The 21964-nt window shown below is 41.4% G+C and overlaps 1 protein-coding gene across 5 annotated transcripts in view; it reads right to left on the minus strand.

Moving 5' to 3' along the window:
- The window catches only part of KIAA1671 (KIAA1671 ortholog), a 67262-nt gene that overhangs the window by 6534 nt on the left and 38764 nt on the right, over nucleotides 1-21964 (minus strand). For 4 of the 5 annotated variants that reach the window (XM_064465902.1, XM_064465906.1, XM_064465904.1 and 1 more), the window contains 3 exons: nucleotides 10026-10144; nucleotides 4022-4277; nucleotides 1368-1542 (listed from right to left, as the gene is read on the minus strand). In XM_064465902.1, coding sequence (XP_064321972.1) covers nucleotides 1368-1542; nucleotides 4022-4277; nucleotides 10026-10144 — 550 coding nt within the window. Of the gene's footprint in view, nucleotides 1-1367; nucleotides 1543-4021; nucleotides 4278-10025; nucleotides 10145-15859; nucleotides 16049-21964 lie in introns of those variants that run through there. The other variant, XM_064465907.1, reaches the window with a different exon arrangement.

A 21964-nucleotide genomic window follows, 5' to 3' on the forward strand; every position in this document is an offset into this window, starting at 1 on the left:
ACATTAGTCAGCAGGCTTTTCATCTATACTTCGTTCTAGATCTCTCCCTTCCATTCAAAAATGTATTAACAGTAATATCAGCACAGCACAGGACTGGGTTCAATGCTTCAGAGATCAAAGCAACAAACATACCAAGTACTCAGCAATAGCAAGATTTCTTGCTGACAGAGGTGAGGGAGCAGAAGGTACTCCCAATTTAATGGATGTTGCTGCTTCTAAACATCTCATGTTCTGTGATCAATTGATATTAATTTAGATTGGAAGTGACATCTGAAAGTTACCTGGTCCACTCCCTGCTCAAAGCAGGGCTTTGATACAAAGAGGCTGAGTAGCAGAAGTCTGCCTGCTACAGGGGAAGATGCAATGGTATGGTTGGCTTTACGTGCACTGGGTCTTTAGTTATTAATTACACTCCAGCTTCCAGTACAACGCTTCTTATCAAGGTAGGTCTTCACAATATTTTAGGTCTGTTAGACCTGCACCAAAGCAACCACCACTCAGCCTTTCCACTGATTAGGAGGCTACGAAAGAGATCAGTTTGATCACACGTTCTTCCCTGTATTCATAGGCTTTAAGGGAAATCAGAAACGGCAGGTCACAAAACTGACTTTTTTAGTAGGTCACTCCAGCTACAAAAACATCACCAACATCTCTCTAAAGAACAGGTTTCAATGCCAGCAATTCCTCCCCTCAGGGAATATCAAAAGGGTATCTGCAACATGTATCACCATAGCACCAAAGTGCCACGGGTACCAAATCGTGGAGCTATGATGAGTGCGTGCATTAAGCCATTCATCCATCTCCATGAGCAAGGATCTTCAATGCCCAGTGCGCTTCCCTATTGCATCCTAAGGGATAGGACAGGCCAGGAGGGGGACATTTTTAATAGAATAGATTTGAATGAGTTGATTTATCCATAACTAGGCCTCTTCAGTCCTCTAGTAGTTACAGATGCTAGAAAGAAACAAATTTATGAGCACCTACAGAATATGAACAATTACAGTTGCTCTTATCAGCAACACAGAGGCTGGAACGTGCTAGAGAATGCATCCAGCTGTAGCAGTTTCTAAACTCGGCATTTTCTCAGAGAACAAAATTCTCTTAAGTCAGCAGCCAGAAGCTGAAGGAAGTTGCATCAAAGCTCTGCTTCACCCTGGTATTCTGTAGATCTGGTTACTGCAGCTTCCCTCACTCCAAAGGCTCCAAAATATGGAGGGGAAGACTTGATTTAGAGGATGACCCAGAGGTGGGAAAAGGAAGCTGTTGTTAAACCTTGATGCAGCTTCAGGTATGTTATACCGTTCAGAAATTCCTGCCCCTACCACCAAGGCAATTATGGATAATTATTTCAGATAGTTGAGGAATACCTGTGGAATCTTTAAACATCCAGGTATTATCTGGTTCTTCCATCGAAGAAAATCTGTTTTCAAACTCCAGCCCTCTGCTTCTTCTAAGAGAGTGGGAAATAGGAGCCCGATGGCGTCTCTTTTTGCTGAGTTGTGCACGAGTTTTCAGCGCACTGGAGTCCAGAATAGTGGTTTGCTATAAAAAGAAACAAAGCCTTTACTTTCAGTCAGCCTGAAAATAAGTCATCTCCTCCATAATGATTTGCCAACCTGCTTTAACACATTAACCCATTCAGTTTAATTAAACTGTACATATTGGCCTGATAATTATTCTTGTAGTTACTTAAAACTATATTAAAGAGAATTTATGATAAGGATACGCTACACTGTGGCTAACTGGGTGCAATGCTGGTTCTTTGATCTCTCTTGGCTGTGGATGTCTGATCTGCATGAATTATTTTCACTGAATTAATAAAAAAATAACTGCAGTAAATAGGATTTTGGTTCCTAGAGTGTTTCAAGAATATAGGCCTTGCTAGCCAGTAACAGCTGAAGGCCAATAAGAAAACTGGGATCTAAAAAGAGCAACTATACAAAATTCTCTTGTAGCAGAATGCTGTAATTTCATTGTTCTGACAGGCTGCCTTCCACCAAAATTTCAAGCTGCTAACTTGCAGTCTCCTTATTGCTGGTGAAGTGTCACGGCATCCAGAAAATTTCTGTGATCAGTCATTTCAAACACATCCATTCCTGCTCCTGACACTAAGAGAATAATATTTACAGAGCAAAAGAAGGAGCTGTAATTTATTTATTTATTTAAAGCAATTTGTTTCTAGAGGCTTGCCTGCTATCTGCAAACACCACCGAGCCTCCTCCTCTTCTTCTGAAGATGTGCCTTTTATTTCTTTTCAAGAGATTTCAGGTCAGGAATAAACTACTCATTAAAACTCCTTAGAGCTACCAAGATGATCAGGGACTGGAGCATCTCCCTTATGAGCAAAGGCTGAGAGACCCGGGTTTATTCAGCCTGGAGAGGAGAAGGCTGAGGGGGGGACCTTAGCAATGCTTACAAATATCTGAAGGGGGGGTGTCAGGGGGATGGGACTAGACTCTGTTCAATAGTGCCCAACGACAGGACAAGGGGCACCGGGCACAGGTTGGAACACGGGAAGTTCCACCTCCATCTGAGAAAAAACCCCTTCCCTGTGCGGGTGCCAGAGCAGGGGCACAGGCTGCCCAGAGAGGCTGTGGGGTCCCTTCCCTGGAGACATTCACACCCCGCCTGGACGCGGTCCTGTGCCCTGCTCTGGGTGTGCCTGCCCCAGCAGGGGGTGGGACGGGGTGATCTCCGGAGGGCCCTTCCAACCCCTGCCACCCTGTGATTCTGTGAAAACAGCATATTGCCAGCCATACTTGAAGCTATTAGTGTTTTAAAGAGGCACCTTTACCTGCCCAGGGAACAGCACAATACAGGACCATCTCCACTACCATCTCCACTACTGACAGACAGAGATAAAATGCCATCTCCGCTGTTCTGGGCTACGACGATTCCTTTATAGAGCAAAAAGTGCACTTAGGATATCCTGCCAAAGGATTATTAACCGATGCCAAGGCCAAGGCACATGCAGTTAGGGATCTCAAAGCAATGGACAACCAAACCTGGCTTCTGCTTCAGAGCCAGAGCAGGCTGGAAGATGAAAGCAGCACCTACTTCAGCAAAACACAGGTTTCTGCAGTTCCCCATAGATGGCAACACCAGTGGAGAACAGAGCCGGCTGGAGGCACTTTGAACAGCCTATGCAGGAAGCAGCTGTGATTTTAACAGCCAATTCTGCTGCACCAGACCAAACTGCCTCCAGCACAAACCTGCTTGCATCCTTCATACGTTTTACAGAGCAGCCTACTCCTCGATTCAGAAGGCGTTCTGGCACTTTGACAGGCAAGGCAGTAAATCTGAGGCCTTCCTAGCAGGTGCATGATTCATGTAAGTTGGGAATCTTGCACTTACCAATATATCTGTCGCTAGACATTATATAATTACACATAAAAAAAAAAGTTGGACCAACTCTTTCTAAAGAAAAAGCAGTACTTCCTCGATGTTATATTGAAAATCTACAGTTGCGTTAGTGCTTTCAAAAAATGCTAAACCTCATCTAACTGTGTTGGCCAGAAATCGCTGTTCTTATGCTAGCTGCAAAATTCTTAAGTATGAAGAAAAATGCTTTAAAATGCAATTGTAAGCTACTACAGAAAAAGACCAATTGTAAATAAGAAAAATATTAGTAAATGTCTTTATAGCCTTAAACATGCATGGCTCATCGCACAGCAGTTACGTTTCCAGTGTTCATAGAGCCATTTAAGTCTTCTGTTACAGCTCACTGAGGAGCAGAAAGAGAAACAGCAATGTTATAAGCCATTGGCAGACATTATCCAAGGACAACAGCTTTTTTGGAATCTCTCAGTACTTAAGCATTACAGAAACTAGAAGAACTTTGTAGCTTTGATCTCAGACTTTTCAGGCAGGAAAGCATCTGGGAAAATCCAATGTGATAAAGACAAGGCAGAGGTAGATTGAGTGCAAAGTTCCCAGAAGGTCCTGCTCTGCAGTGATTAACGCAGGTAACAATATAGTTAACACAGAAGGACAACTTCTGTTTCCCATCATGGTTGCTTACATCAATGAAAGAGAAGTCAGTGGTCTTTTCATCAGGGTAGGTGTCTCCTGGAGGAGGTAAATCAGTCCCATCAGTAGAATCCATGTCAGTGCTGGAACGGTCCAAACTTGTGCTCCTTTGGTCTTTTGAGAAGTCATGGTGATCAACCAGGGAGGCAGGTTCCGTTTGAGAGGACAGTGAAGATGGGTGGCTATTTGGAGGTTGCTTTCTCGTTGAAATGACATCATTTTCCAAGGAAGGAGATTCAGGAACAAAGCTGCAAATTAAGAAAATTAAAATCTATGAGACTTCAGGGTAAAAAAATACATGCAAGGATAGTTTGGATCGCACCTACTCAGCAGGTGATAAAGGTAGAACTGAAACTACGGCTGCAAGTAACAAAGATCTTTGGGGGCCCCAGGTACCAGCAGCAAGCGTGTGGATCACTGTCACTATCACACCTTTTTACCCACTTGGATTTACAGTGTATTGAATAATGCAAGTACGCAGTTAAAGTGTAATAATTTGATTGTAACATGGTTTTATTGCTTGGGGTTTCTTTTCCCCAGCACAAAGGCCCCTTCAAACACATACATGCAAACACGATGAGGGAAATAGGAAGCTGCTTAAAAGCCCTAAGCAATTTGCCCATTTGATATATAACAGCAACAGACCTTGCACTTTGGCACTGTATACATTTGAAAACATTGTAAAGGGCAATACCCTGTCTGCAGGCCTCAGGCAAAGATAACTGTTAAAAGATTCTTCTTCTTGCTCATCCAAAACTACCTTAAATACACATAAATGCTTATAAATACAGAACAATAACTATTCTTTTACTGTAAGTGAATTCCTGCAGGACACTACAAGCTACTTGCAGTCCTTTCAAGAACACACCTTACAAACATCTCTGTTGTTCATGTTCCCATCTTTTCCCTAGGGGGGCAATTCATATTATTCTATTATTAATACATTACTATTTTTAATATATATGGAGATACAAAAGTTTTACGCACACTTTCTGAAATCACATGGCTACACGTACATTATATATCTCTGGACCCGAAGAAAACGTGAGTGTATTGGGACTGGCCCTAGCCACCGTGGCAGCTCCTGCAACACAGTTTGTGCTCCATGCATACCAAGCAGCAGGTGTGAGTGATTTCCATTTCACACAACTCTATGGAAACTGAAGCATCTTCAGCACTGCAGAGGATTTAAACATTCCGGGATGCACTTAGATGCTAATAGACACTGGATTTTAAAAAATTGCATCCCTTGTGTCCTGACAGAAAGAAGCGTCTCTGTCGGTGCTATCCCAAGATCAACAGCTCCTCCACTTAAAATGTATTAGATGGTTTCTCTTATTGCCTCTAATTTTGGTCCATAAGAGACAAGGAACACAAGCAACAGTAACCCAGTGAACCGTAATTGCCAAGATGTGAAAGAGGAGAGAGAACATTGCTGGTTTAGGTGGATCAGATCCTACTGGGAAGTTCAGCAGTTTTTAAGCAACAACATGATCACACAGAAGTGCTAAGGGCTCATCGATTTACTTGTCAGGCAGGAGGTCTGCTGGCTTCACAGTGGGTGACTTTAAAGCATGCAAAGAGTGAACTCGCAGGGAAGGGGACTGGAAAGGGGCAAGAAGAGGGCTGGAAATCACTGCAGAAAGCTCTGCAGGGGAGAGGCTGAGCCAATGCCTCCAGAGTGGAGCCAGCAGTAGGGACAGCGCCCTGTGCTCCACCATGCTCACCTGTAGCATGGAAACTTATCTGAGTTAGTTTCCCGTGCAACGGCGGAACTGGTTCTCTGAACCAACCACTTTCCTAAAGAGTTTCCCTCTGATTTCAGGATATATTTCAGAGAGAGGTGCCCATCCAGGCAGCCAGAGGTTTCTCTCTTTCATGGATGTTAGAGTGCGCTGAAGGGAGAGGCGGGCAGCAGGTGGCACCCTAAGGCAGGGCTCTACGAGCGGAGGCTTTCTGGGGTGCCGTGGGGAGAGCACCGAGGGCAGCAGGACCTGCACCCCAGTGGTGTGATGCTTCCAGTCTATTCCTAGAAATAAACCCTTTGTCTAGAATAACAAAAATGACTTGTACTGTCAGACTGAAAGCTGCACACAGTTATGTGCCTTCCTTTGTCACTGAGGTTGGAGTATTCCTTTAAGCAGCAGGAGATGGTAAGAAACACAGTAAAGACTCTACTGTCAATAAATATAGGGCTGTCTTGCTTCTAATTTTAGTCTTTAGTTTAAAAAACAAAACCTAAAGCATTTAAGGAGTTCAGGTTTTTTTCCTTCTGCTTAACAAGAGCCTTGTTACTAAGCTCCTTTTCTTGAGCAAATATCTAGGAAAACTGTTGTAAACCCATAAAAATCTGAGCATGTATGGATGAATATACACACATTTTTTAAACAATAGACGTTAGTATTTGGTACAGACCACAGCGACAGCAATTTTGGGAGGAAAATACTCAGGAGTCTACTGTTGAATAACAGCTTTCTGTCAAGCTGCAGTACATGATATGGTTTCCAGTCTGGCAGAGCAAACACTGCACAGAGGGTTTCCAGTGACTGAATGCTGCTTCCCTCCTTCAGCAGTGGGCCCCAGGATAATTAAGAAATGGTACTAATGAGCTCCGGGGGAAGTTTTCGTCTAGTATTTTTGCTTTGAATGATATTTGGTATCTGCAACATTGGGCTTTAGATCCACTAGAATATGGAAGAATGCAGAGACAAGGCAATCTGCAGACTTATCACCTTTTATGGAAAATATATACTGAAAGGATCCTCTCTGATTTGCGTATCTCCAGGAAGCCTCTTTCCCTCTACATCCTAGGGCTCCAGCTAATACAACTCGGTGCAGTTTTGCAGCTGAAACATTTGGGAGTAAGCAATGACGGAAATACAGATGAATTTACTCTGATTGGTGGCTTCTAATTCACAAACCTTTCTAATGGATTCTCCTTCAGAGTTCTTGCACAGGTGGAGCATCCTTACACACTAAACACCGCAGCACAGCTAATCACCAAACGCAGCAAGGGTGACTCGAGTACAAGCACACTGTTACACACAGCCCATTCTTCCCATCTGAACAGCAATTTAGGGGGAAAATTCCCTTCAGAATACTGGTCAAATATTGACATTTAAAACATGTTTTCAGTTCTCATTACCGAGATGTATTATGCATCTTTTTCTATTACTTCATTAAGATTGCAAGTTTTATGAGCATATCCTTAAGCTACCAAAAATGTTCAACAGGTGTCATTTACAGATACTTGCTTCTCTGAAAAATTATGCTTCACATAGCACGCACAAACATCAGCAGAATGGTTATCGCAAATATGCAATAAACTAAGATCCATCTTAAATTTAATTGCAATTAAAAGTGAATTAGTTTTAGCAAGCCAGTGCTAAGAGACTGTAAAGAATGTGTTGCTTCATCCTGTGAAATTAGGAGTCAACAAGTAAAGGAATCCCACTTTTTACAACAACACTGCTGAGGAGCCAGAATCAACCGGCAGTTCTTACTGCTTGCCTAGGGCATCACACAAATAATAATGTCCGTTAAAAAATGCCCCTTTACATTCTGTAACTGCAGACTCTCATCTGTTACAGATTAAACCCTATAGTGGGTTTTCTTTTCCAAAACTTTGTTGTAGCCTAGCTTCAAGAATTTGAAGAAACAAATAGCTAAAACTGTATGAAGTCAGAGGTGTATTGATCCATCATCTAAAAATTCAGCCCCTTTTCTGTAAAAGAGAATTGTTTTTCATTATGAAGAGTGTTCTGATCTAAAAGTAAGATTTTTCTATGATGTCAACTTCGAAAAGTTTACTAAAGCACTTAAGAAATAAAATCTTTCAGATGAGCTGAGAGAAATCCAGTTAATGCCTCCAAATTAAACCATCTCTTTCCATTCTAAGAAGTTATTTGCCAAAGCCCATTGTAACCAACCAAGAACAGCCCCTTACTCTTATTCTAGTGGTGACTAAGTTCTCATTGAAAACAGTCCTTCCTTCACCTCCCTAGAAGCTTACCTAGCCAGAGGACATTTATCCTGTTGCCATGTAGTCATGGGGTTTTATTTTAAAATTATACTCCTCTCTTAGAGAAAGTGAGTTCATTCACAGCTGCATTAATGAAACACTCCCTAAAGGGGCTAAAATAATCACTTCACGACTCAAATACTGGAAAATGCCAGAAACTAGAAGGTCCTCCCACACAGCAGCAGCGGGCTGGTGACACTGTTTTGCCCCCCCGCCGCCGTGTTCCCCGTTTGCTCCCCGGGTGCCCTCCCACGAAGCAGGTAAGCAAGTCACGGTGCCTGTTCCCCCGTTGCTCTCTCGGCCATGGTTCAGCTTATGGCAAACGCTGGCTGCGAGGGCGTATCGGGTACGTGCGGAATGCAACACCATGGGCTGTACGGCTGGCAAGATATAAAATCTAAGGGAAGTGAGCCAGGCAAAACAGGAAAGCGGAATTATCAAAGTCTCCTGTAAGTTCCTGCCTCTGGGCCGAGCAGAGGATGAGGTGACTGCCTCGGCAGCGGCCAAACACAGAGGTGTGCTCAAATCACCCATGGCAAGAAGAGGAGAGCGCCTGCAGTTGGCCTGATTTCTACTTCATTCTAGGACACGAGGATTGAGAGTTCAGTAATTCAATAAGCCAGAATTTTTAGGTGGTGTTTTTCTAACCTGGAAGAATCCTCCATGTTCAAGATAACATTCAAATGTTGTCTATGTGGGAGCTGAGACAAGCACCTTTGTTAAGAAACTGATTTCAGGAAATATCTATAACATACTGAAATCAAAGTTAATTTCACGGAAGGTTTGGATGCCACTGTTGGCATGTCACTTAGCTCGCTGAGCTTCAAGCTGAAAGCTACCCTGATTTCATAAGCAATAAAATATTTATAATGTACAGTTCTCAAGTGTAGAACACACCAAACATGATTGACGTTAACGTCTGCTATAAGATCTCAATAAGCGTAGCATTAAAAAAAAACAGGAAAAATGCTCTTTTCATACTACACTGAGCAGATAAGATATTGGCTCAAACAGTCTAGATCAAGCTATAATTTACACAACAGGTGTAAATTATAAAAACCCTTATACTTCAGTGCTTTAGGTTTATGTCATTAAATCATTTTAATAACAAAAAAACATCAGTAATACTATCTTTCATTCAACTGATATTCCATTTCATCCTCCACTTCACCACACTAATATGCTTCCGAGTTAGTGAGGTGTGGACACTGTACCCCAAGGTTTATTTATCAGGACACATTAAGTGGTGCACTGCACATCATCCTGCCGTTGGAGCAGGTGCCTGGCCTTCAGAGCACCCATTTCAAACAGCTGCTGCCATTCAGCCTATCTAGTAGCACAGCTTTTAAGGCAGTGTTGGTAATCAGACACTTCCTCCCTCTCAGGCAGATAAAGAAGTCAGACAGTTTTAGCAAAATCTTCCTAGAACTCTCGTTCTACCTGTCAGAGGCACAGCGCACACAAGCAGGTAACCACTTTCTCAGTGTGAAAATGTACATTTCTAATTATAATTACAAACACATAAATACAAAGCATAAAAAAATGTTTTACTGCCTACATTAATCTTGTCAAAGCCATTTAGCATATTCATTGAGAAAAATTGTTTTCCCATATCTTCCTTCTACCGTTTTAGCCCTAAAAAATAACATCTAACTCGTGTTTCACATACTAGTGGATCTGTTAAATCTATTCCAGTCCAAGCTGGTTTTGTCATTGCTTGTAAAAGTGGTGATACTGCATTCTCACCCGAGGATGGAGCTCAAATTTCAAACTTTACTGCAATTTGCAGATATTGAAGAAATATTTCTTCACTTACTGAAGAAACCGTATAGTCACTGAAACTGAGCATGCAACTTTAAAAAAGCCATACATGTACACACATGCGCACGCACACACCCAAAACAGCAGTTTCTTCTCATTACTCAGCTAGGGAAAAGCCTGCATGTGTGGCAGAGGGGGCCTTGCTCACCCTTACCTGTCCCCACTGTGCCGCTGCTCATTCCAGGTGCCGTACTGGCTGTCGGGCTCCTGCACGAGCGTGTCTGTGTCCTTCACTCCTGGGGGCTGCCTGGAGAAGCACTGCTTCAGCTGATCCTGCAACAGAACAAGTGCAACATTTCAGCATTCCTTTAGCCCTTGGCTGAATAATGAATATTTTATTTGCAATAGCGTTTTTGAATCTACCAATTAAACTTGGTCAACATAAAACTGGGACTAAACTTAAACATGGAAAATGGCTATGAAGTCAGAACAATTCTCTAGAAAATAAGCACTGTTTTCTGGGGCAAATAACTGGTTCTAGAGGTCGGAACTGACTCCCTGGTTTTAGTAACTCCATATTGCTTCGACATTATTCTTATTTCAGGTTGCACAAAATTTTTAGGAACACTTATGCAAACACAAGGAATTCTGCTGGGGACTACGTTTTATCTCCCAAGCATACAAGGGAAGCATCAATTCTGCTGCTCTTTTCCTGAGTTTAATAGAAGTCCCTTTCTTTTTTTCAGCTCTTTCTTTGGAAGACATTCAAAATAAAAAGTATAAATAAGCAAGCATAGTGCCAGACATGAGAAAGCCTTTGGCAAATTGATGTGTGTTAATGTAAAGTTCAAACACAATGTACAACCGAGTAGGGCAGACCATGGTGTTTTTTCTGTGTTCTGCTCTGACCTCTCATTTCCTAAGTATTTTTATTTCATAGATCTGCTGCAAATGTAGGGTGGTAGCGGCAGCAGCTGACCCACTTCTTTCCCCTGAAAGGGAAGATCCTTCGATGTACTGTTTCCCTCTTACGAAAGTAGCAGACCAATGTTAATATGCTCCAGAATATAGTGCTGCTGCACCTTTTGTTTTGCAGTTGTACTGAGTTATACACTGAAGTTAGCTAGCTACTGAAATAATACATTGTGTCTAGATAATTAAGCGCTGGCCACTTCTGCATTCACTATCCTGAACTAATACAAGTATGGCTTTCAGTGATGCATCAACTTTGCTTACCAAGATCTCACCTGACAGCAGGTTACATTTTTTTCCTTTTTTTAAAGAGAGAAAAAGCTTAGGACAGGTGGAAAACACAAACAACACCCACGCACCCCCTCAAACCCACCTAGCAGAACACGCTGGTGGAAACTACCAGCACATCTATTTTGCTTCAGGCAGCACACATCAAGTACCAATGAAATGGGGGGGGGGGGTGGGGGTGTGAAGAGATCGCATGCTTTCTTGTGTCCCTTCTAAGCCTGCTGAATGCTGCCTTAAGACTATAAAAGTAATGACATTAAGGATAATCCACCAGTCCTGATACTTGGCTACTGAAGAAGTCCTACAATGCTTGCATCTCTTCTCACAGGTTGGGTGTTTCCCCAGCCGTACCAGCAGCCCTTGCCATTCTCTAGTTCTATCACACCTTTGCTGCTAAGTGGCCTGTTTTAATGCTGAGTGAAATCAGCAGCAGAAGCCTCCAGCATTTATTCCAACTATTACAATGCACCATTACGAGACAAAGTAAAGTTCTCAGTTTGTAACGCTCAAGTAAAACAAGGGCTGAGTTTGTGAGTTACAAGAAACAGAATTTTCCTGCTTTTAATCTTACAGATGTTTCCACAACCTCATAATTCACTGGTAGTAGTTCTTACACTTTATAGGTAGATATATACATCCATGCCCAGAGGCAAGCTGAGTTCTTATATTTTTCAGTCCAGTCCAGGAGCAAGGCACACACTTCTAACAGCAAGGTGAGCGCTAGAGGAAATAGTATTTCTTAGAAACCACAGGGCATTTCCTCCTACTTGGCTGGGGCATATGTTTTGCTTTCCACAAATTCCCTCTGTAGCTTCACAATTTCACATCTTGCACCAGGGGCTATGCTATCAGTCCTGGGCTCTGCCTTCTGCTGTCACTCAGTGGCCACGTAACATTTGGCACGCTGATTCACTTCTAGGAAAGGCACAAACAAATCCAAACCGTTGCTCTCACTTTGTTACCTACTGTCCGTGCTAGGTCAGAGGTTTTTTCAACTTGATGCTTGTTATGAATTTTTTTCAACCCCAATCTCACATTACAAGCTACTGCATTCTTGTGAACAGTCTGAGCAGAGTATTTATCAACTTCTGCCATTTTCTGCACAGAAAAAGTTGCATCTCTATTAAGAGCTATAACTGCAGCCCCTGGCCGTCTTAGTGCAGCACAGTCACCTCCACAGCCCTGATACCCCTGGGTAACACTTGCTGCCGCACACGTGACCCAACAGACACCAGCACGTTACCCTGTTTGTTGGAAGCCAGTGTTTTCCACTTGCTACAACTATAGCACATTACCTCTATGCACAGTATATACTGTATTACCTGCAATTACCCGCCTTGTTTCTAGCTAGAAACATAGTCTAATAAGCTTGGAAACAGGAATTGGTGCAGCAGAAAAGCAACTTTGTCTATTGCGTTTAGGAAACACTGCTTATAAAAAGTTCAGTGTTATCATGAATGTGATGGCTCTAAGGAGAAAACATGTACAACCCAGATAATACCATTTCAGCAGCAACAAGAAAGAAATTTAGATGCAAATGTATCACTCATCTGAAGGTGCAGTTACTCTTAATAAAATTTTACATTGCAGACACTGATCAGGACATACTCCTGAGTTCCAGGCAACATTTTACTTGATGTTATATATATTTGAGCTTTGAGATGCTGTTTTATAACCAAAATGACACAATTAACACCCAGATTCTCTATGCTAAAATTAAAAGAAGCCTAAAAAACCCCCACCCAACAGTCTACTTCCGTAGACATTGTGAACTTAAATCCAATAAAACAAACTGGGAAGTCTAAGTTTAAGGAATAAGGCACTCCAAATTCTAAGATATTACTTTGATATAACAAAGTAATGTTATTGAATTTTGCTTCTGAAGGAAACTACTTATTTCAGAAGATGACTGCGTGTCTTTCCCCGGTGATCCCTTCCAACCCATACTTTTTAACAGGCCAAATGACGAGTTGAAAAAAATAAACATTCTTTCAAGTCTACAGAATTGCTCCTTAGGCCTAAACTGTTTAAAGAGTCCAGCTTCTATCAGCTGAAAAGAAATGCAGAGAATTTAATGAGAACCTGATCAGCTATCTGAGAGAAAAAAGGTACCAACTGCAACCAAAATAGGGAGACGTAAGAGGAGCCGATGCTCTCCCCAGCTTGTGGAGGTGGTGTCAGCTGGGGGGACCGAGGGTGACGCAGAAAAGCAATTTATAGCCCGTGCAGCTTGGAGGAGATGGCGTGTGTTGAAGAAGGAAGCAACAACAAACCATAAAGATTATTCTTTCCAGTACATGATTATTAGCAAGCACAAGAATGGTAAGTTCTCACTTTTCTTTTGAAGATCTCTTCTGTATCATCTTTACCACGGTCCAGAAAGACTCAAGGCAATCTGCCCAGAAGCACTGGGCATCGGGACCTTGGAGGTGCCTGGGAAAAGAATCCTTTCCCTTCGTTTTCAGAATGTTTACTCTCAGTAACTATAAGCTTATTTTCAAAAAACAGTAGAGGCTAGTCAACAAAAAAAACAGGGAATGGGGTAACTTTCTCTACTTGCATCCTCTTTCAGCCTTCACGCTCTCTGGATAGCACTTGTTATTAAACTTTTGGTTTTTTAAAATGCCAGTCAAAACTAGACAAATTCTCTGAGGACTATAGATATGTACCATTGTGTTTCATGGCTGAGATGCTTTTAGACACAAGCAGCTCAAATTAGATCATACAGATCCATTTGCATTTTCTGGCACTAACATTTTCCTTGGAACAACTTGGTGTTACAGACAAAGAGCATGAATGAAGAACAAACTGGGATCACAAATTGAAAGTTTTAAAACATATGACACATCACAAAAATAATGTAAGACTTACTGAATGTACTGGAGTGACAATTTTTAGGTCTGCCACAAGCCCATTATGACACACAGCGCAGTGCCCTGTATCATGTTAATTCACATAAAACCATAGAAGACAGATCAAAGCACCCTACCTGTTGCCTAGTGGTGCTCGCAATGCATCCAGTGGCACCATAAGGTGCACTAAAGCCAGTCTGTAACCAAGCACTGGGAGGAGAAAGAATGAAATACTTTCCAACATGTACTGCTCCCAAACGTGATCGGTTTCTGCTTCATACTTTGTTCCCTAGCCTAAATCCTAGTTTAAAGCTCACTTCTTCAGATGGATGAAAATTATATGTTTTATTTTTAATGTATAAGCTCCACAGAATAAGATATCCTGCAGGATGAAGAACTGAGACACCTGGCTTTGACTTTTGTTGCTCTTAAAAACGGACCTGCTCTGAACAGAAACCTTTTCTGTAAGAGACAATTACCCATTATGAACTCAACAAACTTGTGCTAATGTCTGTGATTCATTCTCCTTCTTTATACATCCCTTGGAAGAAGAAACCAAAGTTGAAAGAAGAGGTGGTCAACCTGTGAAACTAGGCCAGAAACAGCCATTTCCTCGATAAACAGAATATTTATGATACAGTAAAACCAGACATTTTAAAAGAAGTGGCAGTAAAAGGAGGGGTCTGCTGTCTTCTTAGTACACAAGATAAACCCAAATTAGGAATTTTCTTTTTTATAATCACAGAAAAATCTCCCAAATCAAATAAATACTACTCTTGATCCAATATTCAAATGCTGTAATTCTCTATGCTTTGATCTTTAACTTCATAATTCTTACACCAGTATCCAGGAAAAAAATCAACTTAATTTTCAGATGAAATAAAACAGCTGAGCTGTAAACTGATTTGCCTCTAGTTCTTCTAAAATGAGACATTATGATTATGCCTCTTTCGGTACTCCCTTGGAATTAAGCTGGGTTTGGCAATATTCCAGGGCTGATTACTCCTGCAATTTCCAGTTCCTGAAAATGATGCATACACAATATTGGTCCTACCAGCACAAAAATTAACCGTAACTAAGAATGAATGCATACATTTATGTGAAAAAATTCTTACACTGATGTGAAATAAAGACCTGGCATATGAGGAATACCAGTTGAAAGAGATCTTATGAGTCAGAATCTGCAGAGACAGTTTCAAAAATATCTTTGTTTGCAAAAAAGACTGAGACATCAGACAGCCAAAATGACACCCCACAGCTTGAAGTGCAAAAATTAAAAGTTAAAATCTGCTGGCATAAGTGGAATATGAATAGGTAATTGCACAATGGAATGAAGTTTTGACCATCTGCCTTTTTAATACAAAACTCAAAGAAAAATGTTTGCTAATTTCTTGAAAAGCTTTCCCCCCCCCCTCCTTTTTTTAATTAAAAGAAGTCAGAAGTTTGGTCAAATTGCCCATATACAGAACTCTCCTGCCCCTTAAGTGTGACACTGCACTTAAGGAGAGTTTACATGTCCTTACAAATCCAGAAAACAGTCCCAACTGTTCCTCTGCAATAAGCCATGAAGATGGCAATACACCTTATTATTTTAAAATTTTATTCTACTATTTCATAGTCGCTCTGCTTTGAGCAGGATGCTGGGCTAGATGACCTCCAGAGGTCCTTTCTTACCTGAATTATTCTACAATTATTCTAAGGATTATTACTAAAAGGTAAACTGTATATTTTGGACCACTAACAGAATTATCAGGAACATAACACCATATCCAAACCAACCAACCAACCACCAACCACCACAAAAAGAGGGCCTTAGAAACCATACAACATTTCACAGCCCATATATTTTTTCTCTGTAAGTATCTCAATGCCAACACAGCAAGTGGGAAGTCTAACTTTGTGGAATCAGCACCCTAGAATTTCCATATATACTTACTATCCGGCGAATTAGCGCTGCCCACAAGGAGTAAGTCATGGTTCAAGACCAATGCTCCAGTTAGTTCCTAGCAATCAGAGAGAAGATTTACCAACTCCAACTCAGTGTTTAAATAAATTGTTGAAAGGAGTAACTGCCTTAGTGTAACGTCTCAGGGAGAAGGCAGCACCTTCTGCCTCCCACCCCACCCTCCATGCTGCAGTGACAGATAAACAGTTCCAGGAACTGTACATTTTCTTTCTGACCTCACTGATGAGGAAAGTTAAGAGATCTCCAGTACAGGCTCCACCCACAGGCATCGAAACACGAGGATGACTTCCCCAGCCCTACCCCGTATCCTATTCTGCACATCAAATATCTTCAAACCAAGGAAGCACTTTACAAACGCTGGAGACCAAGTCTAAAAGCAGAGACAAAAGTAATTGAATTAATCGATCTCATAACCTCAAGGTCTTTACATTACTACACAGGCCATCTCCACTACCGCCAGCGGGAAAGGAGACCGTGGTGAGCAGCCTTGGTGCCTGCTCAAGAGGAACGTCCCACGGGCCCCACTGCCTTCCTGGGATGAGGCTGGAGAGGTCAAGCTGGTTTAACATGGCAAACTACAGCAGTTGGCACTGCAGGAATGCACAAGCACACACCTGGGGAAACACAAGTGTGCCCCGACTGCCCCAGTCTGTGTCCAAAAGCACTCAAAAGTCCTCTCACACAACTTATTTAGCACTGTTACATCCTAAGGATCCATGCTGCTCTACTCAAACCCCTTTGAATCATAAAGTGTTTAATTTTTCCATGTGCAGTGGAGTACGTACCAAGTCCCATGGTATAAAACATTCTCATAAATGATATCAGCCACTACATCCTCACTGTTGCTATGCAACCCACGGCTGTCTCAGCCATATGTGTTTTCTCTACCTCTTCCACCGGGATACGATAAGCAACAACCAATCATATCCTTAATGTTAAAAGACGACAGCATTTACCTTATGAAACATGGGTCGTTTTTAGGAGGTGAGTGGTTTAATTCTCCACCTTTTCATAGCTTCCCAGCTTGTGGGACTGAGGCCTGTGCATCATGTTTCCCCTGGAAAGGCTTGGCAGAAAATGCAGAAAAGCATACCTACGTCTGCAGAGATAAGGGGAAGGGCAAGCTTCCCTTCCAGCCCCTAACCTGAGGGAGCAGATGCAAGGAGTAAGTTGTGAACAGCCGGTACCCGAAAGTAACACAGTGGAGAGGGCAGAGAACATCCCAAGCTGCGATATCCCACGTACACCGTTAGCTCAGCTGCTCTCCTTTAAAAGGCTTTATACTTCACCCACAACAGGCCTTGTCACTAGTCCTGTGGCCTTGCTGATAGGAAAGGTAGCCTTAATGTTAGAACCTAGACTCTTTAGTACTGTGTTTGAACTGAATTCAAACAAAACTAAATCCATTGTATTTAACATATATCCCTTTAAAATGTATACATGCCTTACGCTACAGTAAAAATATTTTTCCTTCAATCAAAATACCCAAACTGTGACCTAAACACTACAAATGATTTGACAAGCGGGTTAGTGCAGAGCTGACAGAGATCCTCCTTGCCACATCAGCACAAAACATTCACTGCAAACCGCGACAAAGGAGCCAGAGGAAATCACTGCCAGCAAGTTCAATGACTTGAGTTCAAACAGCATGTTCCCAGCAACACCTTTCCAGCCTAAGCTCGAACCTGAATATATTGCAGCTCCCCAAACCCTGGCATTTTCCACACCTTTTGACATACAAAATACTTCTCTGCTTGCCAGTCTTCAGCTAATCATGTCTTCTACCTTAATGGATCTATTGGTCATAACAGCCAGCTATGCCATGCCTTCCGGGAGCCAGGTCCAGCTGAGAGACTCACGATTTGAAAGGCAGCAGCACCAAAGAGAGACCCAAAGTCTTCTCGGAGCTGGCTTTGGCCACAACAGAGAACGTGGCAAAATTAATTCAGATTAAGTTAGTTTTGCCAGGAATCTGGCTACCATCACGCAATGAAATCTACTCACTGCTATTGCAGCGACTCTCAGTAGAGGTTAACCTCCTCATTCCATTAGGATTTGAAAGACATTTTAGAGTTTGTAAATTTTTTTATACCCTGACAATAGAGATGCTGTGACTTGCTTTGAGCACTCACCACTCACATATCGTGTGGTTTCAGTGCAAGGCTGAAGATACAGCAGAGGTTGACTTGATGTGCAAAAAGCAGGCAGCAACCTAATTCTAAATATATACCTTGCTAGGGCTGAGTGAGCCATGACAGTACTTCCTCTGAGAAGTGGGAAAGCAGAAAACCGAAGCAGAGCAGAGAAAATAGTTAGAAACTACTTTAAAATCCGTCCTATATTAACATATTAAATTTTCTTTTCAGCCTTAGGCAGTCAAGCTAAAGAAATTAAACCCCAAGAAACCAAACCCAGCAGGATCAGAGGCAGAAGCCTGCCAGCCTGTCTGTCAGGAAGATTTTGAGCAGAGTAGTGCTGTCCTACCTCAGAGACTGAGGAATTCACTCTCTCCCTGAGGGCATATGTAACTCTCATCAGCATTAATAAAAGTTGGCACTAGGAGTTGAACAGAATCCCTCATCTTCAACATTGCAAGAGACACAAGCCAGAACAAGACTATTTTATACTGTTATGCTAGGAAGTGAATATATTTGCTTTTTTTGAAAAGCTACATGCTTGAAATCAACACCTCCTACTTAAAATACTTTATTTCACAGCTCTTCTACACAGTTAACGTTTTTCCACATAAGACAAGTTAAACTTCAAACAAACATTCCTGGGGAAAGGGGCTCTTTAGTTTAAAGTCTAGACTTAAAGATGCACAGAAAGTGATAGGATTTCTTGACAGCAAGCAAATAACAAACATGCAGTCTTTGGAAGTAGCACTGCCAGTTTCAATAAAAGTCTTAGACAACTTAGAAGATGTTTTAGAAGACAGCAGTCAAAATACACACACAGAGACCAATGAAATACCACTAGTATTTCCTGAAGCTATCACAAAGTCACACAATTTCAATAAAAATTGATTGCCAGTGTTAAGAGTTGCGTTCAGTGATGTTTTTGCTTAATGAAATTTATTCCCCTCTGAAAGCTAACTGCTATCTCTTGGTGCTTTTAAAAATAAACAAACAAAAAAAGGCAGTAAGGTAAATGACTGCAAAATGACCAGCTCTAAATATATTTATGTTCTTTTCTCATACTCTAAGAACGCGGTAAAAATCAAGTCCTTGCAGCCAGCCTAAGTAAAATCAGAGAGTGAAGTCGTCTTAGCAATTATTCCTGTCAAAATAACAAGCAAAAAACAAAGGCAGTCTACTAAATACCCATCACTACGGTTTTGTGGCCCAGATTTATGCTGCCAGCTATGTTCATGGCCTGTTAAACCAAAGAAAAGTTATTAAGAAAGAAAAAGCATGAACTGTTTCAGTATTGGCCCTTGTATCTTCATTAATTAAACTGAACAGATTTACTCCTCCCCCCACTCTGCAACAAGACAAACAACTTGTTTTTAAAAGTGTCCTTTCTGCAGACATGCTTTATGCTACTGTAACAGCTCTCTGGAAGCTCAAAGATAAAATCCCATTCACTGACAGTAACAAAAAAAAAAAATATTGAGCAAAATAGTTCAGCAACTATTTCTTGTAGGGTCTGTATCGAAACAGCGAAGCTCAGAATAAAAATGCCAACTTGTATTAACTTCTTTTTACAAACAGTTTGTTGACTGATGTTTACCATAATGGACAAACATTTACAGACAGACCTTGGGTAAAATCAAAACAGATAGCGCAGATCAATGGTCTTTTAAAAAGAGAGATACAATCCCAGGCGAAGTGCAGGTTAATGGCACGTGTATAGTTCAACCCAGGTTTTAAGGGTGCTCCTTCTTGGTCCCTCACCTCCTCTTCAGCGCCAGATAGGGATCCTACTCAGATGGAAAAAAGTGATAGCCCACCAACTTTTCCAAGCAACAAGCTGACTGCACAAGTTTATATTGGCTACACCAGATCAGAAAGAAACATGTATGAAGATTAAAAAAACCAAGATGGGAATTTCAGCCTCTAGTAGAGAGGATGATAGTGAAAGGGCTGCAGGATGCAACAAAAACCCTCTGAAGGACTAAGCACCCTCCCAGCACACCTGGGACTCGTGTGGTCAAACAAAACACTCAATTCCTATCTTTATTGTGGAGCTATATTAAAACTGAATCCAAACAAAATAACTGATGCTGTCAGATCAAGCTTGAATAAAAAGACCATTTTCATCAACTGCCACTGAACGTACAGTGGAAAGCAAAACACAATTAAAAGCACTTCGGTGTGATTTTTAGCACACGTCAGAACAACTCGTGTGAAACACGTTGACTGCTTACAGCCCGAGCAGCCACAGAATTAATTGGTTCTGTTCCGTTTCAAAATCTTCTCCCACACAACCTGAAACACCTCTGAGGTTCTCCATCGCTTTGTTCTTCAAGCAGCGGTCTGAAGGTACTTAAACTTCTTACAAAGAAGCAAACTGCCACACTTTTTTAGCAGTGTAAGGAGATAGCGAAGGAGCTGATGGTATTCAATAACTACCCTGTTTTTATTGTATGGCAACAAACTTAAGAGATCTAGAACTAATGGTGTTGGCTGGGAAACCAGATATCATACCTATAATAGAAACATGACTGATATTACCGTGATTAAAACAAAGGGCAATGTTTAATGAAGGTATCTCTGCTCCTATTATAACAAAGACACTGAGCTGTTGACATGAGATGAAAAATGGAAAAAAGCCTCAATAAAATTTGTCTGGAAGGAAAATCAACTTCCATTTAAAAGGTTTCACTTTAAAGTAAAAAATTCTGCAAGCTCAGCTGCAGATTCCCAGATCTGGTATTAATATGCCAGAATAATGATGCAATTAAAATTGGTCCTGTGTCATTATGTGGGGCTTTCAGTATGTGTGACCTGCAAGAGCAGGGCCCAGGCATCCTTGGGAGCAGCCGCCAGTCAGATTCTTCAGTCCATGGTGACACCTTTTTTCCTTAAATTAAATATGAGACCACTGTATTACATATATTGGTAAAAAATATTCTCAGGCCAATTAAATTCAGTTTCAGTGGAACCAAAAAGGACAGATGACTAGCTCTGAAGATAAGGCTGCACGAACAGGCTACCACAAGGCAAAAGGGCGGAAGGAAAAGCTTGCTGGGAAACAGCAATTGATGAGAAAAACAGTGCGCTCAGGGGTTTGTGCTATGAATGAAGGCAGGACAAGCGACAGAATATTCCATTTCAATGAAGAAATTAGTAAGAGTACTACAGGGAAAAATAATAATAATAAAAAATAATCTTTTTCCAAGCAGTCTGCTGTTGAATATACCAGAGAAGCTATTTAAAATAAAAATGATTCCTGCACTCCTGTTTGTGATTTGCGTATATTAAATTTTGACCGATCAACTGTCAGTTTGAGAACCACAAATTCGTTTTAGCTCTCAGGCTCATTTTATCCCTTGACTGTCCTAGCTTTTAAGCAATTCTTGAAATCATGGCTGTACTTTCTCTAGATGTAGAATCAGACTGCCCTGTGTTAGGCATTTCTTTATCTAGGTGTAATTTAAGGTGTATGGATTTAAATTTAAAAAAAGAAAAAAAAATTGGACAATAGAAGAGATTTTTATAGGGCAAAAATTAAATTCACAATGTCCTGTGTATAAAGACTGGTTCCCATGTCTTCTGCACATTTTAAATAAGGTATATCCACCCTGCCTCCTTCCTGAGGAATCTGCTGCAGAACCTCCTCTCTGTGGTACCACAGAGAAACACCGAGCATCAGAGATGGAGTTGGGTCAGGAAGTCAGCCCTGCCAGACACCGAATAGGAAAATGTGACAAAGTATGAATAGAAAAACAATGTGAATACGTAATCCCTCAGCTGTTAAAGAGAAGCATTTGAAAAAAAAATTATTTCCTCTCTCTTGCAGCCTGATTCCTACTTTTATGACCTCCAGCAAGGAAATAACCAACTACGTCAAATCCCTTTCACTCCAATCCTAAAAATCCTCTGTAGTGGATAAAAATTTCTTACAGCCCAG

This window comes from Phalacrocorax carbo, chromosome 15, assembly GCF_963921805.1.
Source record: "Phalacrocorax carbo chromosome 15, bPhaCar2.1, whole genome shotgun sequence".
NCBI lineage: Eukaryota > Metazoa > Chordata > Aves > Suliformes > Phalacrocoracidae > Phalacrocorax > Phalacrocorax carbo.